The 25467-nt window shown below is 30.8% G+C and overlaps 1 protein-coding gene across 4 annotated transcripts; it reads left to right on the top strand.

Annotated features, from left to right (window-relative positions):
* Positions 1-1999: 1999 nt before the first annotated feature.
* Positions 2000-19257, top strand: LOC142333640 (uncharacterized). 4 transcript variants are annotated; one of them, XM_075381003.1, is made up of 3 exons: positions 2000-2235; positions 4926-5003; positions 14049-19257. In XM_075381003.1, exon 3 carries the CDS (start codon positions 14113-14115, stop codon positions 17194-17196), a length of 3084 nt encoding a protein of 1027 aa, XP_075237118.1. In that variant the 5' UTR covers positions 2000-2235; positions 4926-5003; positions 14049-14112; the 3' UTR covers positions 17197-19257. The 4 variants fall into 4 exon arrangements, with proteins under 4 accessions (XP_075237118.1, XP_075237120.1, XP_075237117.1 ...); XM_075381004.1 differs by having other exon boundaries at positions 2160-2284; XM_075381005.1 differs by lacking the exon at positions 4926-5003.
* Positions 19258-25467: the final 6210 nt, after the last annotated feature.

Raw genomic sequence — 25467 nt, 5'->3', positions numbered from 1 at the left:
GCTCCTCTTGGAAACAAGATGCTGGGATATGCAAAATGTAACCTTTCTTCTGGAATTGGTAAAGAATGATGACTTATTAATGAATATAGAAAAAAAAATGCATGTATATTATACAATATTATTAAATATGAATAATTTTTAACGGCTTAACTGCATAGATGAAATTACGTGTAATAAGTCTACTCATGATGAAATATTTTATGACTTATTATAAGCGGCTTAAAAATAAACCAAAAGCAAAAGGATACGACTCTAATACAGTTTTAGATATATTTATAAAGTACAATATTTTTTACTTTAAATTTTTATTAATATTGTTGCTATTGATCGTTTCTTAGCCCAGTTCTCTAGCTCCAATCCAACCTATTGGGTTGGTGGTGAACTCATCATCATAAATCAGCTGATTTCGAAGACGAGTTCTAAGGTTCAAATCTTAGTAAAGGCAGTTTTATTTTTATACAGATTTTGAGTACTAGATGGTGGATACTGGTGTTCTTTGGTGGCTGGGTTTTAATTAACCACACGTCTTAGAAACAGTTACCTTTCTTTTGTTTTTTTTTGGTTTTAGCCTCCAAAACCACTGTAAGGTATTACTTCAGAGGATGATATGTATGAATGTGAAAAAAGTGTAGTCTTGTAGAGTCTCAGATCGACCACTCCAGAGAAGTGTGGTTAATTGAAATCCAACCACCGAAGAACACTGGTCTGGTATCCATGATCTAACATTCAAATCCGAATAAAAGATACCTTTACTAGGGTTTGAATCTTAGAACTCTCGTTGAAATCAGCTGATTTGCAATGATGAGTTAACCAGTGGTGGACTCGGAACGGTCGACCTGAGACTTTACAACACTAAACTTCATTTACATTCATACATATCATCCTCTGAGGTAATACCTAATGGTGGTTCTGGAGGCTAAACAGAAAAAGAAGAAATACCTCTAGCTCCAGACACAGACTGTTCTTTGAAATTTGGTGGGAAAGTTATATAATAATAATAATACCTTATTCTAGAGTAGCTAGGCTGATTTTGTTTCAGCACTATTTTAGGTCCCTATAGTTGCCAGCTCACTTTTATGAAAATTTTCAGGTTTTTAAACCAATTAATAACTAACAGTCTGTGTGTTCTATTTCGCTGATGAGTTGTCAACTGATCTGGGGCCCAACAACTTGCTGTAGTTTTTGCCAGTGAGATTAGTTTACTGGATTTTCCCACAGGATAGGTAAAATGACTAGTGTTTCACAGGGTTGACAAGTTCTTTCCTTGTGATTTTCGGATATTATCATTTTTCCTGTTGATTGTCTATAAGGAGTCTTAAAGATATGAAAATAGCCCATAGATTTTTCAAAGATCTGAATCAGCTGCATATTATGACAGTTTGCTCTTTTAAAGAAAAGAGCTAAAGATATGCTGAAGACAGGAAGCAATATAAGAACCCACCGGGTTGGTCTAGTGGTGAACGCGTCTTCCCAAATCAGCCGAGAGTTCCAGCGTTCAAGTCCTAGTAAAGCCAGTTATTTTTACACGGATTTGAATACTAGATCGTGGATACCGGTGTTCTTTGGTGGTTGGGTTTCAGTTAACCACACATCTCAAGAATGGTCGAACTGAGAATGTACAAGACTACACTCATACATATCATCCTCTGAAGAATAATCTAAACAGTAGTTACCGAAGGCTAAACAGGAAAAAGAAAGGGTACTTTTATAGAAGTGCCCGCCATGTAGTTAGTTATTTCGTGGATGGCGCCACTGAAACGATATATTGAATAAAATAAATAAATTAAAATTAAAAATATAACTAACCAACCATCGCTTGTCAAGTTTAGAGAGTTCGGGTAGATTATATTTTATATTCTTACTTCAAAACAGCGTTTCAGTAGCGCCATCTAATAACAAACTACATGGCGGGCATCTTCTGGAAAAGTACCTTTTACTATTTTACGTGTGATATTGGGCGTTTTGATTTTTAATTTAATTTATTTTATATTACTACATTTAGTTAAATCCGTGATACTTAGATTTGGTAACTGGTTGTTAACTAAATTCTTTATTAAAGAAGCAATGCTTCCACCCAAAAAAAGAGTATAGTTTAGTTGCTGGTCACAAGTGCTAGTGTCGTTCGTCGAGGTCTGATTTGAAATTAGTTGTTACATGCTTGGATATTGTGGATTTGATAACGTCACGTGTTTGTTTAGACGTAACGTGCGGATGTGTTGATGTTTTCTATATCAGGTAATTTACATGAACGAAACCACTATTTCATAAAATGTAACTATACAATGTACGTATAGTTGATAAAAGCAATTTCGAAAATTAAATTATAATATTTATTTAATTCTAATTATTAGTGAATTGCAGTTATTTTTTTGGGCCTATAATATGTGATAGTTATATTTCACGTAATTATACTGTACCATTTTTTTTGAAGAGTATTATAAGGTTTCTTTTCTAATGCCTAACCTTAAAACTCGGGATATTTACTTTGTTGCTGGTCATGTGCTTGCAGGATGTTTTAGTTGATAAAAGAGAAACTACTTTTTAAAATAATTTAATTATTTTGCACGAAATGCTAAATATCAATCTTTCTAAATGATTGCAACATATTATTTGTTATTTCCTGTAGTTAATTAACTGTTATATTAAAATGTTGCATTACTGATTTTTAACCAGCAGAAAGTAACAGTAAAATTAATCCAGATCAAAAAATCAGCTGCATAAAAAATGCCTTATGATAAGGCATGACATGATAAGTTATATTGATCACGAGTATTTTAATTTTATGAAAGTTGAAGTAAGTTAACTTCAAAATATTGTAATATGAGGAAAGCCCAAGAAATTGTATGGAGAATCTGTTGAAGAGTCATGAGTGAACAATTTATTTAAAATTTTTAAGGAAAATATTTGATTAAATTAAAAATATATATTTTATTTTCATTTTAAATTACAACCTTGAATACTTTCCTAAATGTATTTTTTAGAAAGATTAGCCGGGTAAGATAGGTAAATAAATTCAGATCATGACAAATCTACCCAAGACCAGCAGATCCAAAATCCAGGGTGTAACCATAATTATTATATTAATGACAAAAGATAAAAGCAGATAAAAAATTACCATCATTAATTGTTACTAAGTAGTACAATGTATATCTTACTAATAGTACAATTAGTATATTCTTACAATAAAAATTTGTTGAAATTCATTCTAACTGACGGTTTCAGTCGTCAATAATTGTAAAATTTAAGCACATTTGTTTAATCCTTTTTCTCTATAAATGTAAAATAAAAAGAAATTTAAGCGTTCTTATCAGTGTAAAACATTAGGTATATTACACATTGATAGATTGTTTATAATTTTAAAATTAAAATTTTTCAAAAGCATGTTTACACATTTTTACTCTACAATATTTATAGATATCTCAGCCATTTTTGTATATTTTAAAATTATTGTTGGTTTTTACTAGAAATAATTTTCAGTGGTGTTTGAGCCCTGCTTGGCTCAAATAAGACCTTGTTTGGCAGATACTCCAGTTACCTAATTGTTAAAAAATTAGGTAATTTTCTGTCAATTTTACCCCACCATTGCAACTTATACTTTGTGAATTCTATTGCTTTAAAATAAATTGTTTCACGTGTATTTCTTTATTAGTGTTATTATGTTAAAAGTTTTAAACTTTTTAGATTTGTAATACATAATTATTATTTAGGGCAAATATCAAGACTGATAATGAATACTATATGTTTAACGTAATATACTGTTTGGTATAACAGTGTTATATATCTAACTGAAAAATATAGTTAAAAGGCCTGCTTTCAACAATAAAATAAGTAAACTATATTCTGTGTAACGGTTCTAATTTTGTCCAACTTTAAAAAGCTGTGAAAGAAATTGGTCTTAATCATATCCCAAATGGAAAAATTATTTGTACAAGGTCTGCATCTCAAAATCATTGATAAAATCTAATTTTATCTTGTGTTTAATATTTAGTATATCAAATTAAAGGAAATATTCAGAATTTTAATACCCAAAGAAATTAAATATTGTTGTGTTTCTTCAATATTTTCACAAAAAAAATTAGAAATTCATTAGATTGTACATCAAATTATAAAAAAAACTATGTTATGCAATATATTATCATTTGAATCATTTTCATTTTATTTCCACTTTAGTAAAAGCATTATATTAAATAAAATCAACATCATCTGAAACTGGCCAAAATTTACTATGAAATAAACAATAAAAGTAGGATTGTGAAGATAACATAACTACAAAATGTCGATTATATTTAGTAATTTTTAAATATGTGAAAGTGATTTTTTTTTTATAAAACTGTCAAAAGATTCAAGATGTGTTGTGTCTGTATAAACATAAATATTAATTTTAAAAAACAATTCAATCAAGCCTAGCAATGGCAGTGTTACTGCACATTACCAACATTGCATATGTCAATTAATAAAGATTAAAATATTCAGGTAAATTTAGCTAAACATGTTACGTATAGTTAGTTAGCGCATTATATTTGTTTTTAATCATTTTATAGCTGCTTGTTAATAATTAATTAAAAATGAAAATTATATATTTCTGATGATAAATTAAGGGGATGATAGTTTTTAACTTTTAATAAAAATTTTTTTTATAAAATATCAAAACAGTTATATCGTAAGCTAATATAGTTTCTCTGGTTTTCATTATCTAGATGTGGGAATCTAACTACATAAAATTAGAATGAGATTTAATTTCATTGTTTTGTGTTTAGGAAGTTGAATAGGATCAGCTGTACATATCAATTCATTGATCTATATAATTTTTGCATTTTTTTGAACTTTTTATATCACTAACACACTTGATAAACTTTTTCACAATACACACAATTTCAAATATTTTGTTGGCAGTTTTGACTATTTTTTTTTTTTTTTTTTTGCAGTACTTGCCGCTTTTTTATTTTTGAAACATAAAAATGAACCTCACAATAATAATTATATCATCTCGCCTGGATCAACAGGTCAGTCATATATATATATATGATATATATATATAAATTGTTTGTTCCATATGCATTCCCCGCAAAGGTTTCTGAATTAGTTGGACCTGCTAGGTGACACTGAGGTTGAGATATTTTCAGAAATTGTATTTGTGGTCCGATCTGGCTCTTATTCAGAATATATATTAGTTACGTGAAAATAAATACTTTTGCAAAAAATGGACCTGCTAGGTGGGGCAAGGGGTTAAGATATTTGGAAAAATTTCATTTATGGTCTGATTTGGCTCGTATTCAAAATATATATTAGTTATGTAAAAGAAAAAAATTGCAAAAACTGTACCTCCTTGGTGGTGCCAATGTCAAGATATTTATGAAACAAATATACAGACTTTCTTCTATATTTTTATATATATATATAAAAGGCAATGTTTTTATGTGTGTCTGCTATAGACACAAAAACTACTGGACCAATTTACATGTGGGGAAAAGGGAAAAAAGGAAAAGAGTAAAAGGAAACAAGGGAAAGCGGAAATGAGGGAAAATGGAAAAAGAGATAAAGTGAAAGGTTAAATTTTTGTGATGTTCTGTAATATTTAGTTATTTAATGTTTTATCGAACTTTCAATTATGTTCATTTAATCTATATATCTACTCAGATATAACAATAGTAAAGCATTGCCGGGTCTGCTGCTATATAAAAAAATTCATCTCATTGTTTTTCTTTTTTGTATCCTGCTGCATATATAAAAAAAAATTCCTGAGTGTCCGTATGATTATAAATTTTTGTGTTTTTTGAAATTAGATATTAAACTATGTGGCAACAATCTGATATTTTTTCTCTTTTATTTTTGGAAGGACAAATCTTGTCCCAAAAAATAAACTTATTAGATTTTAAAAAAAGACATTAGGTATTGTCTCATGAGTATGTATTAATAAGCTTGCATTATGGTGGCACTAGCAATAATGCTTTACATAAATGCATCTATAAGTCCTATTTATTGTAGAGGTGGGTAGTCTTTGTAAATGGAATCATCTAAGAATTGAAATAAGGTTGCTCATGGTATTCCCTGAGGGTCCATTCTAGGCCTTTTTAATAAAACATTGACTTGCAAAATGACCTGTTATTTGTGTCTGTGATACAGATTTGATCTCATTTGCTATTGAGTTTAAGAGCTTTAGAAAGGGCTGCTTTTCAATAAAAGGTTACTAACTAATGAAAGTAAAATACCAGCAAATTGCTTTTGTTCAATACAAATAAAGATTGATACTGAAGAAATTTGCATGCTAAGTTTAATTATGAACCAAGTTTATGTGGCTTGTAAATTTACAACATTTGTGCTGTAAACTCTTCCCAGCCCTTTTATGTTTAAGAAAAACATATGTCTAATGCTGAACATATTTATGCCAGACTTTTATCTTTTTCATTATCGCTTAACTTGCATTCTGTTCATATAGAGGGATTTCATATAAAGGTAACCCAGAATGAGCTGACATTTTGTTTTTTAATAAAAATACATTTTTTATTTGATAATTGATAATATTTTTGTTTATTAGAAAATAGTGCATGGAGGTTTTGCGTGATAAAAAACATCTGACAGATGAGTGCCCTGGCCTTGACTGAACATGTTCACTCTTTTGAAAAAAATATTCCAAAATATGTTGACATAATTGTTGGGAAATGTTGGCAATGTAGTGTCGAATTTCTTCTTTGAGGTACTCAGTTGTTTGTGGTTTATTGATTACACTTTAATCTTAATACAACCCCAAAGAAAAAGATCCAATGGTGTCAAGTCACATCATCTTGGCGGCCAATTCACATCACCTCGCTGCAAGATAACACGACCATTAAATTTTTCTTGCAATAAACCGCATGATTTCATCGGCATTGTGGCACTTTGCCACATCTGTCCTGTTAAAACCATGTGTCTTCCACATACACAGCATTAATTTTAGGCCTTAAAATGTTTGAAATCATCTTGTGATATCAAACTCCATTCACAGTAACAACGACATCTTCAATTTCATTTTAAAGTAAGGTCCAATCGATCCTTCAGTCCAAAATTATGACCCCCCCCCTCAAGGATGCACAGAAGTTCTCAATTTTTTTTTTAATTTTCTGATCCCCAGATTTGACAATTTTGTTATTAATAAAAACGATAAGAAGAAAATATGCCTCATCGCTAACAATGATTTTTTTTAAAAACACGTTATCGACTTATTGCATTTCCAGAATCTAATTTGCAAATGCCCAGTGACTTGTATAATATTGTGATTTCAGTGCTTGTGTCAACTGAACCTTGTAAGCGAACAAATGCAAATCTTTCATCAAAATTCGTTGAAGTGAACTTCTGGAAATGTGTAATTGTTGAACATGATGATGAAGGACTTTCATTAACACCGGCTATGATCTCATTTGAACAAGCTGTACGAGGATGGCCATTCTTTTTTTTTTGTTTAGAATTGAACTAGTTGACTCAAATTTAATGATTAAATTTGCGACGTAGTTGTAAGAATGTGTGTTTCGAACCATAAAAAAAAAATTGCGAACAGTTTCAGTAAAATTTTCAGCATTTTTAAGGTGAATTTTTACAATTTCTGCATTTTGTTGTACTTTTCTGTAATTTAACCTAATATTTACTGGTAACGTATGAAAATCGCTACTCTAGTTTTTCCATGAAAAAGTGGTGACAAATTAAAATATCAGTTCATTTTGGGACATCTTTTATTATCACTCGATCTTAAAATAGCAAAAAACTGAATTAATTATTACAATTGGAATTCCATGGTTCATGAAATAGCATGAACCATTATTTATTAGGCTTAATATTATGATTATCTGTAAGTGTTTCATACGTATATTAAGGTTTATAATAATGAGAGAAACTATTAACTGAAGGTACGTGAATGCCTCTCAAAAGAGGGAACACATTTAATTTTACTTTCCTTGGTTAGATATGTAAAAAAAACTCTGGTAAATAATCTCTTGTTTTCTTTTTTATAAGCTTTCGGTAAAAAGTAGTTTGGCTTTGTGTAAATGATGGATAGGAAAGCGAGCGAATGGTGACGAAAAAGTCATTATATGTAATAGTTGAATTTTTGGAGTCCAATACAATTACATCGTTTTAAATTTAATAAAGTCTCTGATATGAGTGTTTAATTTTTGTTTTGTATTTGCTTCATTTTGTCCATGTTTATGTAAGTATTAATTTTTTGGTATTTCTGTATACTTCTTTAAATCATGATAGTTTTCTAAATCTTTATTTTGCTGGAATACATTCAGTATCAAAGTCATGTTGTTATAATGATATTATGGTTACAGAACAAACAGGATGTTAAAATAAGAAAGTGGTGATAATATATTTTTTTCACAATTTCCTTAATCAATAGAAGCCACAATTTCCTCTAAACTGAAACTATAGTCATTTGATGTACATAATTAAAATCATATCAGTCAGTAGCTTTTGAGTTTTTATAAATATCTATAATTATGATTTTATTGTGTAGAATTTCAGTATCTTTTCACTCTTTCTTATTCCACTTTCAGTAAAAATTGATTTAAAAACGTTTATTGTTAAGATGAAATTTACTAAGTTAAATTCTCTATAGATTTTATTGTTAAGTTTATTAACTCTGAACATATAAAAAAGTGTTTTCGAGTTGATTTATTGAATTTTAACAAATAATGGAAATTATGTAGATGCAGGTAAAACTTTGAAATATGGTTTATTTTTAAATTCAAATCAATTACATATAAAACCATAAAATTTTTGTATCCATGAAAAAGCAATTTGTTATTAATCTACATTTATTACAACATTTTAAAAAAATTGTTCAAGATTCACAATCTAAAAATAAAATGTTTTCAGACCTACATTTATATGAAATTATTAACTTATTTTGAGTTAATAGAAATGTTGTTTAGTATGCTCTTTATATCATGGGTTGTGTTATATATACAAGTACATTTTTTATTTTATAAAATCTGGTTGTTCATTGTTATTAGATCTTTCATTTTATGAATATCGATTAGAAATTGTTTTGAGGAAATGTTAGTTAATACCTATAATTTCTACATGAAAAAAATATTACTACAAATTTCAAATTTTATTATCTTTGATAATTCAATGCCAGAATAATTGAATGAATGCACTGCTAAAATTTCATACGCTTTGAAAGTAACTGCCATTTTTAAACAAAAAAATATTTCCCATTTTGATTGGAAGCTGAGTGTAGTTATGAATATATACAGGATGTCCCATATAAAACACAACCAAACCTTATATTGGTAGGTATTGAAATAATAAAAAGGCATGTGTAAATGTAAATGTAATTTTTATTATTACCATCCATTACCTTACATTTAGAGTAAATGTTGGAAGTGGCCGCCATCTTCTTGAATACAAGCTTCAATTCTTTTTACAGCATTTCTTGCAACTTTTTTCAAAGTTTGTGGCTGGATATTAAATACAGCTTGTTCAATATTGACTTTCAATCGTTCAAGTGTTAGTGGTTTGTTTCTGTAGGCTTTTTCTTTCAGGTAACCCCGTAGAAAAAAATCCGCCGCAGTCAGATCTGGAGATCTTGGTGGCCACAAGCCTCGATCGATAACACGATTACCAAAGAATTCCTCGACGAAATCAGAAGTTGAACCTGCGTAGTGCGATGTCGCACCGTCATGTTGTAGACAGCAGTGTCTGTCTTCCTCTTCCAAGAGTGCGATGAACCGAAATAAAATATGCTGATATCGTTCCGCATTAATGGTGTACTCGAAAAAAATAGGACCGATTATTTTCTTCCGCGATATCGCGCACCACACGCCCAACTTCTGCGGGTGTAATTGTTTTTCGTGATAAACGTGGGGATTTTCAGCACTCCAGATTCTACTGTTTTGGCTGTTTACGTAGCCATCCAAATGCAACCGCGCTTCATCTGTGAAAAATAACGAATCCATAACGTTAATTCACTCACGCAGAAATTGACAGAACTGTTGACAATATTGTAGCCGTTTTTCTTTGTCGGGCTCAAGAAGTCGATGAACCGTTTGAATACGATAAGGTCGTAATTGTAATTGTTTGGTCGCCCGATGAATAGTTGATTTAGACAAAATTAATTTCAGCAGACAAACGTCTGATCGATTTATTTGGCGAGGCGAGTAATAGGTCTTTGATTTCAGTGGTATCTGTATTCAACATTGATGCAGATCTTTTGGGTTCCTTGTTAGTAACAGAACCAGTCACTCTAAATTTTGCAACTAACCTTAATACTGATGTTTTGTTAGGAACTGGTTTATCTGGGTATTTATGGCGAAAGAAATCTTGCACTGCAACCACTGATTTGGTACTGAAGTATGACTCAACAATGAAAACACGTTCATTTAGCGAAGACACCATCTTGTCTCTAGCGATACACTGAACGTTATGATTGCATTGTTGTTAGTATCGGTAGTGTTCTACTGCGTCGCCGCGATTTTCAGATGTTGGACAAGTCCATTTCAGTAACAAGTAGGAGAGTAAGCTTGACTTTTAAAATTTCATGGTTGAGTCATTGGTAGGTTGCGTTTTATATGGGACACTCTGTATATGTTGTGGTAAATTTGATTAATCCTTTTTTTAAGTAGTAATTGTTTTGTTTTACACAATTTTCCCCTTCTTAATTATAATTGTGATATTGTGACACATATTAAGCAAGTAATGTATAAATACTGATGTTCACTACGTAGTCATTCCCTATGATGAATTTAAAATGGTGATGTCATTTGTGATGCTTAATATTCCTTGCATTTCATCAAGCTTGTCATGCCTATATGTAAACATATGTTTACAGATCTAAAGCAGATATATTCTCAACTGAAGAAGGAGGGAAATAATTTTATTGTTATTTTTCATTAGGAAATTGGCACGGTATGCTTGTTATTCTTAAGGATCATTTTATAATTTTTTAGAGTGATCTGTGATTCACATCAGGTCACCAGTGTTACGGTTATGGCACTTAACATATATATAATAAATAAAGATTTAACTATGTACATTTTACTGATTTAAATTTCTTATAATTGTTAATATTCATCTATTTTTATTTTAATTGCTTAGCCAATTCATTAAAATGTTCCCTATATCTGCAATAAAGAATATATTAAAAATAATTCTCATGGAAATGTGTACATTCTAATATACACAACATGTATTTAATTGAAATATTGAATTCCGTGTTTTTTTAAACTTGTTTTGGGAAAATGTCTATTATTAACTGTTTTTTTTTTACACACACTATAACCAGAAACAATATAACATTTTGTTTTAAATTCTTGAAAAAAAAAATTACTGGTGAGGGATACAATATCAGTTGTCTAATTTTTTGACTTCAGTCTGAAAAAACTTTTGAAGGATGGTTGGAATTTTCTGTTATACTAGCAATTATATTTAGGGGCTGGCAACTGTATATAGCAGGTAATATTATATCAACATTTGGAATTTCATAAACTAGAAACACTATGAAAAACTTGGGGAGAGTTATTCAAATTGGCGGTATATTTCTAATTTCAGCACATTTATAATTTCTACCATTTTTCCAGTATTGGAAATTAATTTCTTCTTTTTTTTAATTAGAAACTTCCAATTTTTATTCTTTAATACTTTTCCTGAATGCAACTGTTCGACCTACTCACCCCATTTCCAGTTATACAGGGTGATTCAAAGAAACGGGAAATTTTGAAAGTTGTGTTGGTAGCCGTGAGCGATTGGTACCACTTGATAAGTGGCGCCAGCCTCTCTATCCTAACCTGCCATTTAGTTGTCATGGATCCTTGGAGTGGTGCGCAACATGCATTTGCTACCAAAGCGATTTACAAAAACAATGACAGTGTGGAGGGAGCGCGTAGAGAATTTCACCGTCATTTTAATCTGGGACGGCACGACCATGTTCCATCAGCACATGCAATTAAAAGATGGATATCTAATTTTGAGGAAACCGGTTCGGCAATGAAAAAGAAACTTCCAGGCCGTGAGCAAACCATCCGTACACCACAGAATGTTCAAGTTTACAAGATGCTGTCACATGAAGTCCACATCGGTCAATCCTTCGTCTCTCAGCATCTTTACAATTGTGTAGTTCAAGTGTTCAAAGAATGTTAGTGAAGGACTTGCAATACCATCCATACAAGTTGCAGTTCGTCCAGGAACTGAAACCGAGCGGTGCAGTTGTGCGAGCACAATTCTGTAATGTAATGCTTTAGAAGATAAATGATAACGAACACGAACTGGTGGATGTCAGACGAAGCGCATTTCCACTTCAGTGGATTTGTTAACGAGCGAAATTTCAGATATTGGGCACAAGAAAATCCTACGCAGCTACACCAGTGTCCGTTGCATAGCCAGAAAGTGACTGTGTGGTGTGTTATGTCATCTTACGGTGTTATGGCCCTTATTTTTTAGAGGATGACAACGGTCTTGCGATTACAATGACGTCGGCTCGTTACGTAGCCGTGCTTGAAACCTTTGTTGTGGAACAACAAAAGAGATTTCCACCGATTCTTAACACAGCCTGGTTTCAACAAGACGGAGCAACGTCACATACTGCACGAATATCGATGGCAGCTGTACACCGATCGTTTGGACAACGTGTCATTTCACGAAACTGTGACATTAGATGGCCTCCCAGATCTCCTGATCTCTCAGCTTGCGATTACTTTTTGTGGGGGTCACCTTAAAAGCAAAGTGTTCCACAGTAGACCTGCTACAACGGAAGAACTGAAGGCAAAGATCCGAGAAGCAATTCCCAAAATTCCAGTCGAGATGTTACGTCAAACTGTGAACAATTTAACGAAGAGACTTTGTGAGTGTTTACGTAGAAGAGGAGGTCACCTGCAAGATGTCATCTTTAAAAAATAAACTAAAATGTGTGTATCCTAAAATGGCAACATTTGTATAATTACATGAAATAAAATTCATTTTCTAAAAAAAATTTTTCATTAACGTTATTATATTTTTTAATTTCCCGTTTCTTTGAATCACCCTGTACCTATTGAAACATACTCTACTTGATACTTATGATTTCTGACAGTTCCATTAAACTTTTCAAAAAATTTTGAATGGGATAAACCTTTTTTGATATAAAAAAAATATTGTAAGAAGATATTTGTAATTCTGTTTTGTATATAGTATGTATAATTTGGTTCAGAGACTATTTTTAGATAATAATTATTGGGAAAAAATGGATAAATTAGTATGAATATAATATTAAATGGATATATATATATTTATTTACTTAGTGTTCAAAGTTGCTTAAACTTTTACATTACATTTTTACTCCTACCTAGCACTGCAATTAGAGCTGTTGCTGTGGAAGGGAAAGTATTGTAATCAATCCAATTTGGATTGATGTATCTTCATCGATCATTTGTCTTCATTTATCTTGATGTTTTGACACCTAAGGAACCTAAAAAATGTATTCATAAGTACACACGCGCATGTGTGTTTGTGTGTGTTCAGTGTCACTTTCTAAATCACCTTATATCTCCAAAACTATTGGACCAATTTTGCCCAAATTCAGATTACTTCTGTATATGGGGCACTGATGCCATTAAATTTTCAACTTAAAAAGGTCAACAGGGTGAGGCTGTAGAGCAAGGTCATCATCCTCAGCATCTCAATATTTTGCCTAATTAAGATCATATTTTTTCTTAGGCACATTTGTTAATAATTTTTTAAAAAATGTTCGCAAAATCACATCCCCACCCCATGCTCTAAACTAGTGTCTAAATGGGTAGACCGCCAATAGTACCACCCCCTATCACCACAAGGAGCGCTAGCGTAGCACTGATGTATTTTTAATTTAGTTGTGGGTGTAAACCGTGTATCAGAAAAAAACCACGTGATGGGAAACTCCTGCAACTGTGTCATCAAGTTTTTATATTGGGAAGTAAATATATGTCCATAAAAATGTAACGTTACATTTTTTTAAAAACTATTTAAATATTTCAAAATAAAAAAATTAATTCTATCATTGGTGTTTATAATCTAAAGTAAGGTAGTAAATCTAAAGTAAAAATATTTTTAATTTCATGTTTCAGATTAAAAATTTTGGTAAAATCAAATCAGAAGTGTACTTCACACTCTTCAAATACTGACATAGAGATGTGGTATGATAACATCATTGAAGGAATTGTCGACGATGATGTCAATAAGGTTGTTGAAATATTGGAATGTAATACGAATGAAATCAAGAGGGTAATGACAAATTTTAAATTATATTACCTATTTTATAAGACAAAAAGTAAAGAAATGGTAATAGCTTTATTAGATTATTTTGATGTTAAAAATGTATTTGATATTACCCTCCTTTTAACATCGATTATTAATGTTGCTATTATGCACTGTATGGGTATCGAAACAATACAACAATTGATTGATAGAGGTGGAATTATAAATGATACAGATGTAAGACACGTTTCACCACTATTACAGTCTATAAAGAGTAAAAGAAATTTAAATTTTGTAAAAAAAATTTTGGAAATGGGTGCAGATGTAAATGAAATATGCGATGATGAAAATAATACAATATTGCATATAGCAGTAAGTAATTGTTGTAGCGGTGATGATATTGAAATTATTAAATTGTTGGTGGATTCAGGTGCAAATATCAATGCCGAGAATTGTTATTGGGAAAAACCTTTAATGAAATTACCATTGAATTCAGATGAAGATTTATGGCTAGAACTTATGAAGAGAAAACTATATATTTATGAAGGTAAAGCAAATTATTCATTACAAGACAACTTCTTAACTACTGTAGTAGCTAAAACAAGTAGAATTAAACAGTTTTTAGGTGTACTAATTTTTATTGGATTCATGCCACATACTCTGAATAAAGTATGTAATCGTCTTTTATATTTAGCCCTTAAAAATAATTGTAGTGTAGATTGTATTATAGAAATCATTGATAACGGTGCAAATGTTAATGAGATGAAATACCTTAACGATGGTGAAAATGATTATACTGCTGTACCATTATTTATGGCATTGCAACTTCATAGAGGTGAAGATATTATATCTGTACTTATCAATAATGGTGCAGATGTTAATGCGATCGATGAACATGGAGTGACTCCGTTAATATGTGCGATAAATAACAATTATGAGGTAGAAATAATCAATAAATTGATAAATTTTGGAGCAGATGTAAATAAATGTGATTTGGATAGAGTTACACCTCTAATGTTTGCAATTAAAAATAATGATAACAAAGTTACCGCTCTATTGATTAACGCAGAAGCCGATGTAAATGCAGTGGACATGTTTGGCAGAACGATTTTACGTTATGCTGTTATATATATTAATGATGAAGATATAATTAATGTACTTATTAAAAAAGGAGCCGATTTCAGTAAAATAAATGACTGTCATGATGGATTTTGGTTTAATATAAAAGTTGCGAAGAAATGTGACAATAAATTTTTTGCTGAATTTATTCCTAATAGAAAAAATGTAAATATAAAGGATGAATTTAGTCAGACAGTTTTAATGAATGCAATAGAATTAAATATGAATGAAAATATTATATTTAATATAATACGTAACGGGGCCAACATTAACGCAACGGATAATAAAGGATTTACACCTCTAATTTATGCTATAAAATACGAATGTAATGTCAGTATCGTTATTAAACTTATACAACATGGAGCTAATGTTAATGTAATCGATAATAATGGATTAACTCCATTAAAGCATGCTGTTCATTCTAGTATGTTTAAAGAAGTAATAAAAATACTTATTGATAATGGTGTAAATATAAACACTCACGATGAAAATAGTAGTACAGTTTTATTGTATATATTGAAACATGTTAAAAATAACAAAGAACATGTCAACTTTGTGATTCAGAAAGGTGCTGATGTTAATGTTTGTGATAATAAAGGTTTAACGCCATTAATGTACTCTATAATATATGATGCCGAAAGTAATGAAGTAGAAAATGCAACTGCATTAATGGAGAATGGTGCCTCTATAGATGCTACTGATGTAGAAGGCCATACAGCTTTGTATTATGCATTCTCATTAAAATATTACGTTGATAAGTATGTGTGTTTGCTACTAGAGTATGGAGCAAGTGTTCATAAATTTGGGGCAAATCTTGATGAAGATAAAACACTTTTGTCATATGCTTTAAATGATCGAAGAGATATACAGATTGTAATAGAACTTTTACATTGTAAAGAAGATATTAGTGAGGTTAATGAATTTCGTAGTACATTTTTATATCATTTATTTATTAATCATGCAGAACTTGCACTTTTGTTTATCTCAGATCGTAATGAACTTTTAAAGAATGACTCAGAACTTATTGAAAATATTTTTACCAACGCTCCAGATGTTTACATTAAAAGATTATTATTCTTTTGTGGTTTAGATATAAATTTTTTTGACGAATACTTACAAACACCATTGATTTTTGCTTTAATTGGAAATAGAAATGTTAAATTGATCAAAGCAATTTTAGAAAATGGTGGTAATGCAAAATTGGCTGATTTTTTTTCGTGTACACCGCTTCATTACACTAGTTCACCGGAAATTATCAATCTATTAATTGTGTATGGTAATGTTCACATTAAAAATGATTATGAGTGTCTTCCAACTATCTCTGTATTGCGTAATTGTGATAGCTGTGATCGAATGTATGTTGAACCATTTATAAAACATTTTCTTTTAGTAAATAATCGTGAGGAGTTAGAAACTTATAGTGCAATAACAGACAATATTGAGTATTGTGATTTTATTAATGAGTGTGAAATTGAATTAACTAAGATGCAGTCTACAAATATAGTTGATAAATTATCATTTTTTAAATTTTGTTGTAAACTATCTAAGTTTGAAATGAATCTAATTTCAGAATCTGATAATTTTTTTTACTATAATGATGAGCAAATTAGACAGCTATTTCCAATTTATAATGATATAATTCTTATGAAAATAAAGAAATGTAAGATCGATTTAAGTAAAAAACAATTAACACATTCTTTAGACCGAATAATTTTAACAAATAAAATCATTAAATCCTATGACCCTAAGAAATATGAAGCCGGTTTGAATAATTGTTGTAGTATTGAACATTCAGATCAGTTTTGTGAATGTGCTTTTCTTAATTATGATATATTATACTGTATTTCTAAATATTTATTTGATAGACATATTGTTAATTTATTGCTTGCTTCATTGTAGTTTTGACATAAAAATGTATTTGGTTTTGTTACAAGTATAGTAAGAGTGATGTACAGTAAAATCGTGCTAATCTGAACTTGATGGTACCGCACCTAGTCTGAATTTGTGAAAGTTAGACTATCTGGAGGATATTAGATGCATCGACCGGAGTTCTGCTTATGACTGCAATATTGTAATAATTGATCAAATACTTCTCAGTTTAGTATATGTTACAGTAAATAGCATGGAATTACATGGTGTAGCTACTAAAATTACAGTATGTAATTAAAAATTAAAAGATGGACGAAGCAGGAGCGATATAAAATGCTGAATAGCACAAGCTAAACGAGCCTTCAGTAAGAAATATAATTTGTTTACATCAAAAATTAATTTAAATGTCAGGAAAAGATTTTTGAAAGTGTATGTATGGAGTGTCGCTTTATATGGAAGTGAAACTTGGACGATCGGAGTATCTGAGAAGAAAAGATTAGAAGCTTTTGAAATGCGGTGCTATAGGAGAATGTTAAAAATTAGATGGGTGGATAAAGTCACAATGAAGAGGTATTGCGGCAAATAGATGAAGAAAGAAGCATTTGGAAAAATATAGTTAAAAGAAGAGACAGACTTATAGGCCACATACTAAGGCATCCTGGAATAGTAGCTTTAATATTGGATGGACAGGTAGAAGGGAAAAATTGTGTAGGCAGGACATGTTTGGAATATGTAAAACAAATTGTTAGGTATGTAGGATGTAGAGGGTATACTGAAATGAAACGATTAGCATTAGATAAGGAATCTTGGAGAGCTGCATCAAACCGGTCAGATGGCTGAAGACAAAAAAAAAGAAATGTAATTAGTGTATGCAAATTACAAAGAATGTTAAACTTAGAAAACATAAAAACAAAAACTTTGTGAATAACTTCAAACAGTACATCCTTTATACAGTAAGTTATCAATAGAAAAAATCATGAATATTTTTCTGTTTTAAATTTGAAAAGTGCTTTCAGGCTGCCCAAACTTGTAAACATTTTAATATTAAATGTTTGTCAGGTGATGTGTCTTCTTGTCTCTCGAAATAGGTAATTAATCACTCCATCAATTCCACAGATTCAGAATGGTTTGGTCAAGTTATGTCTTCTGTAATTTCATTGTCTGAGAGCTGTCATTTTGGCTAACTTGCGAGGACGACTCCAAACAAGCCTTCACAATCTCATCTTCGTTCAAGATCTCATTCCCAGTGTTATCACTTATTCCCCACAGAGCGATGTCTTCATTATTTACTGTTGATCAGCCTTCCAATTTCTGAAATAACTGAACAAAGATTTTGTCAGTGTCGCTCCCTTTATCAGTTAAATTAGACACGAGTGGTTCTTCCATTGGGACATCTGGCCAAATATTTTTCCAGCTTTTAAGAGTCAGTTTGGTAATTTCATCTCAAGCTGTGGCACAAAAATAAATCGTTGCTTTTACATTGATTGTTTTAAGAATTTCTGTAAGTTTTTTTTTTGTTGTTTAAACATTTAAGTTATCAATTTCTTTCTATATCGCCGTCTAACATATACATAATGAAACTACGACTATGAACAATCAAATTTGACTGAGATTTAAAATTGTTGAAAACCAGTGCACGAGTAAATATAAATATGAAATATTTATTTTGGCTAACTCACATCTGTAAATACGGAGTAGCATGGTGTACTACATAGGCTTAATCATAATAAAAGTAATTAGTCATCTTACTAAACGAGAGTTAAATCTACTCTCGTTTTTCTTCAAATGTGTGTTTTCAGAAACTTCTCTCATAAAGATCGGATCAGTCTGGATTATCCGGCAGTTTGGATCACCACGATTTTACTGTATATCATTGTAGATTTTTTTAAACTTTTTTCCAACATTTGATAATGAGGATTGGCATTATTAACTTGCTAAATATACAATCTATATATTGGTGTGCCTGATATATTTAATTGTTTTATTTTATATTTAATCTAACCTAGCGTTCTGAAATAATTTCTTATTTTAGATGTATTGTAATATCACATGTAATAAAAAAACATTAAATAAATTGTTTTACAAAATTGATTAATGTAATAAATTAAATATTATTACACATTCTAAATGTTTGTGTCACATAGTAATAATAAGAAAACTAATGCATCGGTATACATTATAGCTATCGGAGTAAATAGTAAAGTATTTTGTAATATATATATATATTTTCTCTTATTTATTTTTTAACTAAGGATATTTTTAATACTTTTATCAAACATGGCCTGTTAGTATGATTATACAATAATATTAATAATTTATAATAACCACTTACCAACAACATTTGTTGTTGAAAGTTTTTGGTAAGTGATTTTTATAAATTATTATTATTGATATTTTTTCATTGTGTATAATTTTTATATATTTCTACATTTGTTTTCCTTCACAAAGTTAATAATCAGTTGCTAACATTACTTCATACATTAAAAGGATGTATTCCTTTATATTAATAGCGATACATAAAATTTATATGACAGTTTTTAAAATTCATTTATTAATAAAGATTTTTGTTTTGTAATAAAATATTGTATTTATTAATATTATATCTTGATCTGATTTTCATATGAATAATAATTTTGAAAGATAAAATATACACATCTTTTGCGTAAACTTATTCAAGCTGTTATGGTGGTTTTACAAATTGTTTACTTGTTAATAAAGATCACAGTGATGATTAGTTTGTTATGCCAGTATTGTATGAACTCAGTAATAGTAACAAATGTCATTATTTAACCCTACAACCAGTTATCATTTCGTGTGCGTATGTTTTACCTTTTATTTATTTTTTTAAAATTATCAGAGTAGTATTACAATAAAGTATGTATGACATTAACTACCATCCTGATTTGAAGTAAGCTTGAAAACATTTAAATTGTTGAGTATTTTTGCTTTCTACTGAACACCGTAGCGAAATGGTAGCATATCTAGAAAATGCTGGCTTAAATCTTGGTCGGGCATGTCACTTTTCATTTTACAAGTTACAGCGTTTGATTCACTTTACTATGTTGATGTTGAATGATGAATATTATAGATAGCTTGATTCCAGATGTTAACAGTTTATATCGATGGCTCTAAAAACGGTGATACTGTTGTGTTTTTGTGGTTGACAATAGACAATACATGTTTGGCCTCCCCAGCATTACCAGTATTTTTGTTGCAGAGCTTTTTGCTATTAATAAGGCCTTAAGTTTAATTAGCCCAACATTTTGACATGTTTTCTCGGATTCCATAAGTGCCTTACACACGATAACTGAAATCAAATGACAAGACAATATAGCAGTGAACTTTTGCTGGATTCACAGTCATAGAAATTTCAGGCAATGAGCATGCAGAAAAGGGGGAGACTCGTTAGAGCGAAAGGACACTCCCCCAGATTGTGATATGCTTCACTGTGGAATCTGATCCGTGGAGAGGAAAAAAAAAAGGTGAGGTTAGATTAGGTTTCCATCCATTCTGGATTCGTCTAATGGTGAATGCGTTTTCACAAATCATGATTTCGAATTGAGAGTTCTAAGGTTCAAATCCTAGTAAAGCAGTTACTTTTATACAGATTTGAATACTAGATCTTGAATACCGGTGTTCTTTGGTGGTTAGGTTTTAATTAAACACAGATCTCAGAAATGGTCAACCCGAGACTGTACAAGACTACACTCATACATATCCTCATTCATACTCTTAAGTAATAAATTATGTGGTTCCGTAGGCAGAAAAAGAAAAATGATAAGTTAATTTTAAAATTAAATATAATTGATAAGTTAATTAACCGTATAAAAACTAAAAGCTAAATAAATAGTAAATTTTGAAAGCAATTAAGAATAAGTGTGTCAGCTACAGGGTTGTGTCTCTACAAGTTCCTACAGGCTTGTACAGAAACAGTAATAGGCTACTGATCAGGGTTATGGGTCACAGAAATAAATTGATGGGTCTGTGCTGTAGACTCCTACTTTGTGGATGCGTTACTTTTTCAAATGATATTTAGCCTTGTGATGTGATTAATTTTAGTATATAATTAAAAAAGACCTGTTTTAGACTGCCATTTTATATGGAAATAACGTATAAAAAAAAAAAAAAATGGTGAAGCAACAAAAAATATATTTTGGTTGGAACAGTTCATATATAGTTACTAAGTTATGAATAATTGCCGGCCTCTGTGGCATGAGTGGTAGCATCTCGGCCTTTCATCCATTGGTCCCAGGTTCGTAATGACATTGCAAACATTTCAACAGATGTGTCTACTACACTTATTATACACAACATTTTGTGTATGAGAATGTTTTCTGCCCTATGAGTGCTGCATTTGTTAATAGCTGACCAAAAACTTCTGTTATTTAAAATACATTCTGCTGGGTAATAGTTGTTTCAGTAGTTTTCAACAGTTGAAGCTCAAGAGAATTTCAACCACGCTGATTATTATTAATACATGTATTTCAAGAATTTGTAAATCTATTACTGAACCTTTTTCAAAAAAATTAATCTTTAATTTTGTAAATTAAGTGCTGCTAAAGTTTCTTTTACAGAATTATAATAACAGATTTTGAAGTTACTGATAATTCTTCTACTAATGAAAGATTTATTGATTAAATTTGTTGTACAATAATAACATTTATGACTTAAGTGTAGAGAAAGGAATTTCATCATTAGCAACTGAATCTTAATTTTTATATTCAAAGTCCATGTTTTAATTTCTTGGATATCAACCTTAAAAAAATACTAATAAAATAATTTGGGTACTGCATACATATTACTTAAATTCCATGTCCAGATAAAACTTCATAATCCCAGAAAAATGTAGTCACTTTTTTTTTGCCATTTTATAATAGAATAATTTACACGTTGAGTAAATTCCTCTTGTTCAGTAGAAACCAAAAGGTAAGCAAAATCTTAATAACTCTACACTCACAAAGCTAATTAACAGGAAGCAGATCTCACATTTTAAAATTTGTACTTAGAATCCTAACTCAATACTAGAATATTGTTTTTTCCAGTGTTAGAATATCGATTCAGTATTCTACATACAATATATTAAAATTGTGTAAGTTTTTCCTTTATTTTTAACTATGGGTCAGTCAGAATTTCTCTCCATGTATTTGTTGTTTTCTGAAATATAAGTCTCCATTTATTTACCTTCAGTTCCTGAGGGCCTGGGAAAAAAAATTATGCAAAAAATATTTGCATAATAAAAGAATCAGTAAGTTACAGATTAACATATTAAGGATTCACTGATTTCTTTTATATTTAAATTAATGAACCTAAGGGCAGCTCAGAGCAGTCGGGGTCGACAGCTACAAGCTGCCGCAGTTGGACAGATTGCATTTTCAATAATAAAATCACGTTCACAATACATGGACGTTTTGAGCAGCCGTAACTGAAAGCTGCAGTCGAGTTTCGCCCTGTTGCCGACTGCAACAGAGCAGTCAGTCAGCCTTATATGGACCGCTCCCACAGCAGTCCGCTTCGACTGCTCTCCCCACCACTCACGTACAATGTGACTAGTTACGTTGGCTTCTCCACCACTACAGCTTTGTCAGTAGTCTTGTCTTGAATTCGGTCTTCTTGAAAAATGACTGATATTGAAAATTTAGATATAGAATTATTCATTTGTGAAGTAAAAAACCATGAGTGTATTTGGAATTATAAAAGCAAGTTAAATAGTCATAAAATAAAGAAAAACAACTATGGGCATTTTTTATATGTCAAAAATTTATACCAGATTTTAATGAAAAATCAGTAAAAGAAAAAAATGCAATTGGTAAGTTAACAAACACTTTATTATTAGTATATTTATTTTGTATTCAGATTTACAGTTGAAACTTAAATTAAACCACATTGCCAATCTAACTTTCCTTCTTCGCTTACAAAGTATTCAGCGAATTTGTCCCAGATTGAATTTAGAATTGGCCCTCCTTGCTGGACAAATTCTTGCAGTCGTTCCACATCTTCAAAGCCCATGAGACTTAAAGAAATCTCAAATCGGAAACCATCTCTCTCTCGCACAAAGTTGTGAAGTGTACAGCACGCTTTAACTATAATTTTTGAAAAGTTGACAGATACATTTAATAGTCGATGAAATATACACCATTTATTTCAGAGTATACCGAATGTACATTCAATGAATCTTTGTGCATGTGATAAGCATATCAGCTGTATGATGTAACTTCAAAACCTTAACTAAATTTATTAAGGACGAAGTATACATGTTATTTTACAATACAAACCAGGTATTATCCAAACAGTTAGTTACATTAGTGCAAGCAAGATGCCAGATCAGGATAAATTTAAATGTAAGAATATCATTACTAACATCTTATTAATATACATTGGATTTACTTTATAAAACTATATATATATATATATATATATATATATATATATATATATATATATGTTATATGACTAAGAATAATTGAAGCATTGTATTCCATAAGCCACATGTGTTGCCTATCACGAGATTCCAAGAAAACCCACCATGTGAAACAATGCAGTGAAGCTGCAGCCTTTGCCTTTTTATGTTAATTGTAATAATAATTACTTCTACTTAAACATGATGTAAAATCCATGTACAGCACTTATTTGATGTGCATCATCGTCTTATCATTGTAAAGTTATCATGTACGCATAACTTACATTCCTATTTATCAGTTGCGTAAAACAACGTTTCCCATCAGCGTTATGAGAGAACAAACGGCAGAAGAATTGATGTGGGTCAAACTGTTTCCAGACGATAGGAATGGGTTCAGAAAATACTGCTCAGTGACCGTAACTCTATTTGACTACTTCTAATTAAGGGTAATGAGTAACGAAAGGAAATTACAAAAATACCAGTATCTGTTTTACGGCCTCTCAACTGTAGAGTTATTTAAAGCTCAGCAAAATTTTTCTGTTTGTGGTCGCTTTCGCCAAAATTGAGTTGAGCCTAATAATGTTATTCAAAACATTCACCTTCCTATGCGTAATATTCGAGGGACTCAATTATGTTGACATATACCCATCGGGTTGGTGTAATGGTGAACGCGTCTTCCCAAATCAGCTGATTTGGAAGTCGAGAGTTCCAGCCTTCAAGTCCTAGTAAAGCCAGCTATTTTTACACGGATTTGAATACTAGATCGTGGATACCGGTGTTCTTTGGTGGTTGGGTTTTAATTAACCACACATCTCAGGAATGGTCGAACTAAGAATGTACAAGACTACACTTCATTTACACTCATACATATCATCCTCTGAAGTATTATCTAAAAACGGTAGTTACCGGAGGCTAGGAAAAAGAAAGAGTTATATTGATATAACCAACCGGGTTGGTCTAATGGTGAACGCGTCTTCCCAAATCAGCTGATTTGGAAGTCGAGAGTTCAAGCCCTAGTAAAGCCAATTATTTTTACATAGATTTGAACACTAGATCGTGGAGTGTTGAACTAAACACCATCGGTGTTCTTTGGTGGTTGGGTTTTAATTAACCACACATCTCAGGAATGGTCGAACTAAGAATGTACAAGACTACACTTCATTTACACTCATACATATCATCCTCTGAAGTATTATCTAAAAACGGTAGTTACCGGAGGCTAGGAAAAAGAAAGAGTTATATTGATATAACCAACCGGGTTGGTCTAATGGTGAACGCGTCACCCCAAATCAGCTGATTTGGAAGTCGAGAGTTCAAGCCCTAGTAAAGCCAATTATTTTTACATAGATTTGAACACTAGATCGTGGAGTGTTGAACTAAACACCATCGGTGTTCTTTGGTGGTTGGGTTTCAATTAACCTAACCACACACCTCAGGAATGGTCGAACTGAGATTGTACAAGACTACATTTCATTTACACTCATACATATCATACTCTGAAGGTAATTACCGGAGGCTAAATAGAAAAATTAAAGAAGTTATATTAGCATACAGCGTTCACACACTAATTTCAATGGCCTGAAACTTAGGCCATTGAGCCATTTCACATGCACTGGACGTGGACGAATATATTTTTTTGCAGTTGTGTTTTTTTAATTTTTAACAGATTTAAAACTTATGTTATTTCTTAAAGATAATTTCGAAAATGTCTTTGTAAGTATATTTTTACATATTTAAAACCGGTAAGTCGGTTAAACATTTTTTTATTAATTTCTTATTTTTATTCTGGCCTATTTAAAAGGTTATTTTATAATATAATAATTTTATTAGCTTTTTTGAAAGTTATACAAAAAAAAAAATTATTTTACATTTTAGCAGTTACGTTGATACTAATCTTCATGTTG

This window comes from Lycorma delicatula, chromosome 13 (genome assembly GCF_047948215.1).
Source record: "Lycorma delicatula isolate Av1 chromosome 13, ASM4794821v1, whole genome shotgun sequence".
NCBI classification, from domain to species: Eukaryota; Metazoa; Arthropoda; class Insecta; order Hemiptera; family Fulgoridae; genus Lycorma; species Lycorma delicatula.
This window is presented reverse-complemented; position numbering and strand designations above follow the sequence as displayed.

Excerpts from the sequence above, each read along its gene's own strand:
- LOC142333640 (XM_075381002.1), top strand. The coding sequence starts at position 2,220 with ATGTTTTCTATATCAGGTAATTTACATGAACGAAACCACTATTTCATA. Across the intron at positions 2,285-14,048 it reads ATAAAATGTAACTATACAAT|ATTAAAAATTTTGGTAAAAT; the intron begins GTACGTATAGTT and ends TTCATGTTTCAG.